General features: G+C 36.1%; 1 protein-coding gene across 1 annotated transcript; it reads right to left on the reverse strand.

Annotated features, from left to right (window-relative positions):
- Positions 1-7,209: 7,209 nt before the first annotated feature.
- On the reverse strand, positions 7,210-8,145 carry LOC143391095 (olfactory receptor 10G9). The gene has a single exon (XM_076843657.2). It carries the CDS (start codon positions 8,143-8,145, stop codon positions 7,210-7,212), a length of 936 nt encoding a protein of 311 aa, XP_076699772.1.
- Positions 8,146-8,335: the final 190 nt, after the last annotated feature.

Genomic DNA, 8,335 nt, shown 5'->3' on the forward strand with positions numbered 1-8,335 from the left:
TCAAGTAAGGCCCAAATGCATGAACATAACACTTGGAAGAAGAATTTCTGATATCTAATCTTAATTTTTAGGAATGCTAATAAATTTTCTATTTTTTCTTGTGTGATGTATGTGAGTCCCAGTTAAAACACCCATCAAATGATGACAATCTAAGAAGGATAAATTTTCAATGAAGTAAATCATTAAATCATTACTTAATTTTCCATAAAGTAAATCATTAGAAAGGGAGTTTATTTTTACCATGTAATTATTTTGCAGAATTACTATGTAGTATAATATTCTTATAGTTAATTTTATCTCTTCTAAGTAAATGCTTTAAAATCTTTCTATTCATATTTTGAACTTCCTATATAGAAAAAAAATCATTCTTAATATTTATAATTCACCATATACAATAGTATACATATGATGTAATTTTTGCTTTAGAAAATACTAGACAAGAGGTGCAGTGGCACACGCCTGTAATCCCAGCAGCTCTCAGGAGGCTGAGTCTAGAGGATCGGGAGTTCTAAGCCAGACTCAGCAACAGCAAGGCACTAAGCAACTCAGTGAGACCCTGTGTCTAAATAAAATACAAAATAGGATTGGGGATTTTGTTCAGTAGTTGAGTGCCCCTGAGTTCAATCCCTGGTACTTCCCAAAAAAGAAAATACCAGACAAGTGGAGCATAGAGGACATACGTGTAATCCTTGCAGCTCGGCAGGTTGAGGCAGGAGAATTGCAAGTTTAAAGCCAGCCTCAGCAACTTAGTGAGACACTAAGCAACTCAGCAAAACCCTGTCTCTAAATAAAATATACATTTTAAAAAAAAGCTAAGGATGTAGGTCAGTGGTTGAGTGTCCCTGGGTTCAATTCCTGGTACTAAAAGAAAAAAAAAATACTGAACAAACAATGTTTGATTCCCACAAAGAATGTCTTTATTCACTTTTTTAAGCTAATAAAAACTGTTTAATGTTTTACTTTGGCTTCCAAGATTTTTGAGAGTGAACATTCATCCATTTATGTACCATATGCATTGCATATATTGTACTAGTCATAGACAACAACTATTGAGATTTTTCTTTAATATTTATATAACTCCTGATCTTTCATCTTAAATGAAATGTGTCTATTTCAATAATCTTAAAATTATTTTTGAAAAAAATAAGGAACAAATATCAAATATACTAAAAGTGAGTAAATAATTACTAAAAACTATACAATCAAAAATATTGACAGCATACCTCAATTTATATGAAATTACAAGGAAATACTCCCCATGTAATTACACTATGTCTATAAATCACGTTTGCTTGACTTTAAGTATAAAATAGACTTTAGATACTATTTGGGGAGACGACATTTGTGTAATGAACCTCACAGTCCTTCAAATATATGCATATATTGAAAATGTAAATCAATTTGTCTACAAATAAATGCTTTATTTAAGTGTCACATGTTCCCTATTAATGCAATACACTCCAACTTTCCCTAGCAGACCAATAAGAGAAAGTTGATAAGCTAGTACTGAAGAGCACCTCTCACATTCCTTGGATTTATACCAGGTACATCTCAGAGATGTTTGAGCAAGAACACACCCACTGTGCCAGCTTTCCATAACTGCATCTACATAAGTTGTGAAGTTGTGATGAAAAAAATAATACTGACTGTAGTAGCTTGACCTACATATTATGAAATAGTTATATATGTACAAGGCTAATAAATGGTTTTTATTCCAGTAAAACAGATTGGCAAGGGCCTACTATATAATCCAGTTCGTTTTGCAAAGGAGAAAACTGATATGCAGCTAAGTCAAAATCACTTAGGCATTGGATTCACGTTGTTTTTCTTCTAATCCCTGGTAACATCACACTATTTTATGTAATTTATAATTAACAAAGTATTCTGGGACATTTATTGAGTAGTAAGGCACATGATAAACATTAGATACACAAAAGAGCAGCAAAGTCTGTATTCACCAAGACCAGTGCAGGGTACATTGTAGTAAGAGATTCATTATAGTTTGTACATTGAAATTATGCTGGCAGTTTCACATGTTATAATAACATATATTGCACAATGCCATGTTGAAGTTAATTTAAATTTTTAATTATAATAATCTAATATAAATATCCATGTTTTTTTCATTGAAAAGCTTATGAAGACAATGGTAGGAATACATAAGTTTATAAAAATTACTGTAGAGTTCTTGCCTACTTTACCCAGTTTCCTCCAATGGTAAAAAATTATAAAATCACAACTTTATTTTTTTATTGATATTAACATAATCCACAACTATAATTAATGTTAAGAACTCTAATTGAAAAAATAAGGCAACATGAAAGAACAGATGAGTATTAACATAGATGTAAACTTGATATTATAATCAAAAGGAGATGCTACAATCAAAAACCATACAAAACCAAGTGTAGTGTCATACACCTGTAATTACAGCTTCTCAGGAGACAAAAGCAGGAGGATCACAAGTTCAAGATGAACCTTGGTAACTTAGCAAGACCTTTTCTCAAAAATAAAAAATGCTGAGGATGTGGCTTAGTCATAGAGTGCACCTGTTTTCAGTCCCTAGTACTGAAAACAAAGTAAAACAAACAACTCATTATAATGAAAAAGAAGAGTGGCCTCCTAGACTTGAAATCTGTCTGATTCATCAACAACTAATTCTCAGATAAGTTTAAAGTCATGCAGCTGGGTAGGAGTGGACCTATAATAGTAAAGAATCCTTGCAGTCTACCAGGAACATTTTTGAACACAAGAGATAGCACACCAGCCATCCCAGCATCACAAACTTTATTTTTTCAACACAAATAGAACTCGTTTGTTCTTAAAGCATAGATAGAATTTTAGCTACATAAAATGTATAAAAACACAAAATTACCAAAACATTTGAACATTTACCCATAACAATTTTTTTATATTTCTTAAAAATATATATATAAATGCAGAATGAAAACCAAATAATTTATAACACACTTCATGGCCAACAAATGAACAAATATTCAGAACTTTATTATCTTCCTTGAAAAAAAAATATGTTCTTTAGAAGTTTTTATTTATTTTTTATTCTTTATGCTCTATGACAGTAGAGCATATTTGAAACAGCATGATACAGTGACTCAGCCACATCAATATTTATAGCAACTCAATTCACAATAGCTAAGCTGTGGAAATAACCTAGGTACCCTTCAACAGATGAACAGGTAAAGAAATATGGTACATATATACAATGGAATATTACTCAGCCATAAAAATAATGATTGCCAGAAAAATGGACAGATCTGGACACAATTATGCTAAGCTAAATAAGCCTGCATTACACTCTTTTTTTTTTTTTTTTTTTTTTTTAGAGAGAGAGAGAATTCTAATATTCACTTTTTAGTTCTCAGCGGACACAACATCCTTGTTTGTATGTGGTGCTGAGGATCAAACCCGGGCCGCACGCATGCCAGGCGAGTGCGCTACCACTTGAGCCACATCCCCAGCCCCTGCATTACACTCTTAATGCTGAGTGAACTCTTTATGGGCTCTGTCAGTAAAGTCTGATGACAATGCCTCAGCCTTCCTGTTATGGTGGTTTCCTTCTGTGTTGACTCTTGAAGTTTTGCCCGCTGTGAATGTTTGGGCACACTTCACTAATACTTTGGAATACTCTAGACCTGTTAGAGGAATAACAAAGCCTCAAGTTTTGCTCATTAATATTTCATTTCAGAAGACTCTCTGTCTTCTCTTTAGATGCTATCATCAGGATGTCTGGCAAACCAGATGGTAACTGCACAAATCTCAATAATATTTTCCAAATTCCATTTGGGCTTTCCACTGCTTCTGACAATTGTGAATTAATTGGACAGATAAGATGACAGTGAACCATTAGGGCCTCACAGATGTTCTTTTTGGTCTAATAGACATGCAACCAGGTTGCTTTTGGTAGTATGGTTATCAAAAATCAGAAAATAAGTACCATAATATAAAAATGTTTTTCCAAAGATAACTTTAAAAAGGGGAATGGTAACACTCATTTTGAAAGGTCCTATTCTAAAAAGGATAAGGACAAGATATACTTTGTTTCAACAATTTTGCCCATTGTAAGGAAAGCTGAGTCCCACTGTAAATGTTTGAATCAACATTTTAATGTTGTTTTAAGCAGTTCACTTAATGCTCTCTTCCCCCAGCAACAGGGGCAAAGTAGAAAGTCACCTTCTTTTGTAGCTGGTTGGGTGAAGATCCTGACCAATATGTATGCATAGTCTGAACCCTGAGATTATTAAGAAATAAAAACAAAAGTAAAATGCTTGGTTTTTGTTTTCTTATGCCTGAATTTTCTCTCATAAGAGTTAAAAAATTCAAAATATAGTGCTATTTGCCCTGGGAAATGAACTCTATAAACTTCCAACATATCCTAAAACACATGAGCTATATAGTATTTATATTCTACATGTGAAATATTGTAAATTATATCATTGGTGCTTGCCTTTGTTTTTTTATGTGTAATTCTATTCACTTTCAATTGTTGATTCACTTCACCTAGTCTGTATTGGATATTGTAGGGTTTAGCATGGTAACTCACATATACTTTATAACACTTTAAAATCCATCTATTTATTTCTCTACACCTCTGAAACATAAATATTGTCTTAAAGTTCTATGTCTCCCATGCATGAAGTTTGGTAATCAATTTATTAAAATGGTAGAGTTATTGCATTGATGAATTATCGACAATAGGACTGATCTGACAAAGTATCATCCTTGGGATCACTATAAACATCACCCTGTTCCTTCAGGATTTGAACCAGATTCTTCATTCCTTATAATTTAAATCCCTTTTTTTAAAAAAAATTTTCCCTTTTGAAAATAGTACTGGTAGTTCTGAGAGCATAATAATGACACAGTGAAGTATTTACGATGAGGTTGTCCTAATTATTATTTGATAATGAAAGGATTCCTTGCTGAACCAATAAAATCGTAGCTTATTTTCTTTATTCTCCAGAGCTTTTGTTAATGTTTTGTGTCATCCTGCCTGCCGCGTCTTTTTCTGCTTATCTCTTCTCTTCTCAACCACTCATTAATCATAGCTTGAGGGAGCCAACTGCATGAAGAAGACATGGCTGAGGAAGGAACACAGGCAGAGCCTTAGACTTTCATGTGTCTTTTATTAGGCTAGTCATATAGTCATGTATGTTAAACAAATTTCTACACAGCAAAGGAAACACCAAAAATGAAAAAGCAATCTACGAAATGGGAGAAAAATCTTTACAAATTATATACCCGATAAAAGGTTAAGATCCAAAATATATAAGGAACTCAAATAAATCAGTAGCAATAAAAAAAAAGTAGACAAAATCTTTAAACAGACATTTTTCCAGAGAAGACATGCAAATTGCCAGCAGGTATATGAAAAACTGTTCCAATACCAGTGATCATCAGGGAAATGAAAATCAAAACTATACTGAAATATCATCTCATAGCTATAATGGTGGCTATGATAAAAAGTCTAAAGTCTAGTCTATAACATAGAGATGTCCACAAGTATGGACTTTGTGTATGCTGGCTATGTAACCATGCATTATGTTTTGGGGGTAATGTATTGGTTCCAGGTCTTATTTTTCTAACTGTAATATGTGAGAAATACAGTATTTAGCCTTACATGTAAAACCAAGAAAGGCAACTGAAGCAAGCAGAGCTGGAGGAGGCTATAGAACAGAAGAGAAAGTTACAAGCCGTGACTTCACACAATAACACCATAGCCTATGAATGTGGCCCAAAGTCTATGCACCCCAACAGCTCCTTGACAAACAGGAAGTGGAGGAAGGGGTCAGCCTGTCCAACAGGGACAGAAATCTCTCTGTTAAAAAAATAGTAACTTGATAAAGAAGCAAGAGCTGTGTACTTGTCAGAATGCATTCACCACAAGAAGACTTTCTAGACACAGGAGAACAAAGGGAAGCATGAACAATGAGAGGAATATTTCTCTAACTGAATAGGAGACAGTAAAATCAGGATGACATTTGGGAAGACTGTGAACCCATAGTACTCAGCCAATGAGGAACTTGAGGAGGGACCTTGCACTCTAGGACATAAAATGCTGATTGGACCTGATCAGGGTATGCCTGCTTCCCACATACACCTGATCTTGCAAGACACCTGATCTTGCAAGACCATCATTAAAGCAAAACCTTGCTTCTTGCTATACCTTGTGTCTCTTAGTCCATTCTTTGCATTTGGACAGATGAATGTTTTTCTTGCATAATAGAAATATGTTGAAATGATACAAGAACAATTATCTCATTATATTTTCTCTTTTCTATTTTTTAAATAAAAAATCACCCTTGACTGCTTTGTGTAATGAGGATCATCCCTGTTGCAGAGGAGGCAGAACTTTGTCAAATTTCCAAGACTCTTAAGTGGCAACAGAAGAAAACATGTGAACTACATGATCAGTCACCACAATCTAAAGCAAAAGGATCCTTACCTATGCAAAATGTGAATGTCTTATAAGGTAGAATAGGATATTAGTGGTCATATTATATGAGGGAAGCTAAAAGATCTGCTGTTTTATTCATCCTGATCCCATCATCAACCTAAAATTTCTGCAGGTCTCTTTCAAGGTGAAAACTTATTCTCAGTTCATCCAGGTAGTACTGGTTATAGAGGTTGCTAAGAAGATTGATACTTTCCTATGTGAAAACAATGAACTTGACCAAAAAGTGCTAGTAAAGAAAATTAGCCACTTTAGGACCTCATATTTTACACACTTACACAAACATACAGTGGCTAAAAGAGTTCAAAAGACATTTGCATAATTTCAGCCAAAAATAAATGACCTCTGCTATTTATTTCAGTCCTTGAGCATTAGCCTAATAACTGTAAAAATCCAAAGTTTGTATGCAAATAAATAACCCCACAAAAGTGCATACTATCAATTAAGATACATGAATAATTCACTAGTTAGGATCTGAGATGCAATTAGAAAATTTACTTTTGAAAGAGTAATAGCAAACAAATGAATCTAGACTTCAGAATATCCAGTATTCATAATTTAAAAAAATCGAATTCTGATGCTTAGAATTCCTTTAAAAATCTATGAAAAAAATGTTCATGAGTAGCTGGTTTCTAAGATTGTATAAAACTGAGACCTACACATGCAATAAATGTTTTATGGAAAAATAAATTATATATTGCTAATTTTGAAAATATGAAAGGTCTACTTCGTAGCATTTACTGGCTCTGAGAATAGGCCAATTTGTCCTTCAGCTTTGACAGAGCTTTCTTCACCTCCTTGTTCCTCAGGGTGTACACAACAGGGTTAAGAAGAGGTGTCAGCACAGTGTAGAAAACAGCCACAACCCCATCCATGACATCCCTGGAGCCAGGTCTCAGGTAGATGAAAACACAAGGCACAAAGAAACAAAGGACCACGATGCAGTGGGAGGCGCAGGTCTGAAAGGCTCTGTGTCTGCCCTCTGAGGTGCGGATCCTCAGGATGGAGCAGACAATGGACACATAGGACAGCACTATCAGCAGAAAGCAGCCCGAGGCCACCACCCCAATGTTCACAAAGATGACCATCTCATTGGCCGAGGTGTCTGCACAGGCCAGCTTGAGGATGGGTGGAGCATCACAGAAGTAATGCTGGACCTGGTTGGGCCCACAGTAGGGCAGGCGGAACGTCAGGGTGGTCTGGACCGCAGAGTGCAAGGAGCCACTGAGCCAGGTGCCCGCGGCCAGGAGGGCACACACTCTCCCACTCATCATGCTGGAGTACCTGAGCGGGTAACTGATGGCCAGGAAGCGATCATAGGACATGACAGTGTAGAGGAAACACTCGGTGCTCCCCAGGAAGTGGAAGGAGTAGAGCTGGGCCACACAGCTATGGAAGGAGATGGCCCCGCCTCCCGGGGTGGCCAGGGTCATCAGCATTTTGGGCACCGTGACAGTGGAGAACCACATGTCAATGAAGGACAGGTTGGTGAGGAAGTAGTACATGGGGGTGTGGAGGTGGGACTCCACCCTGATCACCAGCAGGATGAGGAGGTTCCCCAGCACAGTGAGAATGTAAATGACCAGGAAGAGGCCAAAGAGCATGGTGTCCAGCGCTGGAGCATGGGGAAGGCCCGTGAGGAAGAACGTTGTCACAAGGCTCCCGTTTGACATTTCTTACTCTTAGTCACCCTCCCTGTGGACACATGAAGAGCATCCAGCCTTTAGCATTTCATTGAGAACTGAGAATCCATTCTCCATGTGGCACTTTCATCATCCATTATGAGAAATTCCAGAGTTGTACTCAATTTTGCTTGTTGTAAATCTTTGGTAATGTGTTGGGATGGTCTACCATCTCTCTGTC

The sequence above is a fragment of the Callospermophilus lateralis genome, chromosome 2 (genome assembly GCF_048772815.1).
Source record: "Callospermophilus lateralis isolate mCalLat2 chromosome 2, mCalLat2.hap1, whole genome shotgun sequence".
Classification (NCBI taxonomy): Eukaryota; Metazoa; Chordata; class Mammalia; order Rodentia; family Sciuridae; genus Callospermophilus; species Callospermophilus lateralis.

Excerpts from the sequence above, each read along its gene's own strand:
- LOC143391095 (XM_076843657.2), bottom strand. The coding sequence starts at position 8,145 with ATGTCAAACGGGAGCCTTGTGACAACGTTCTTCCTCACGGGCCTTCCC.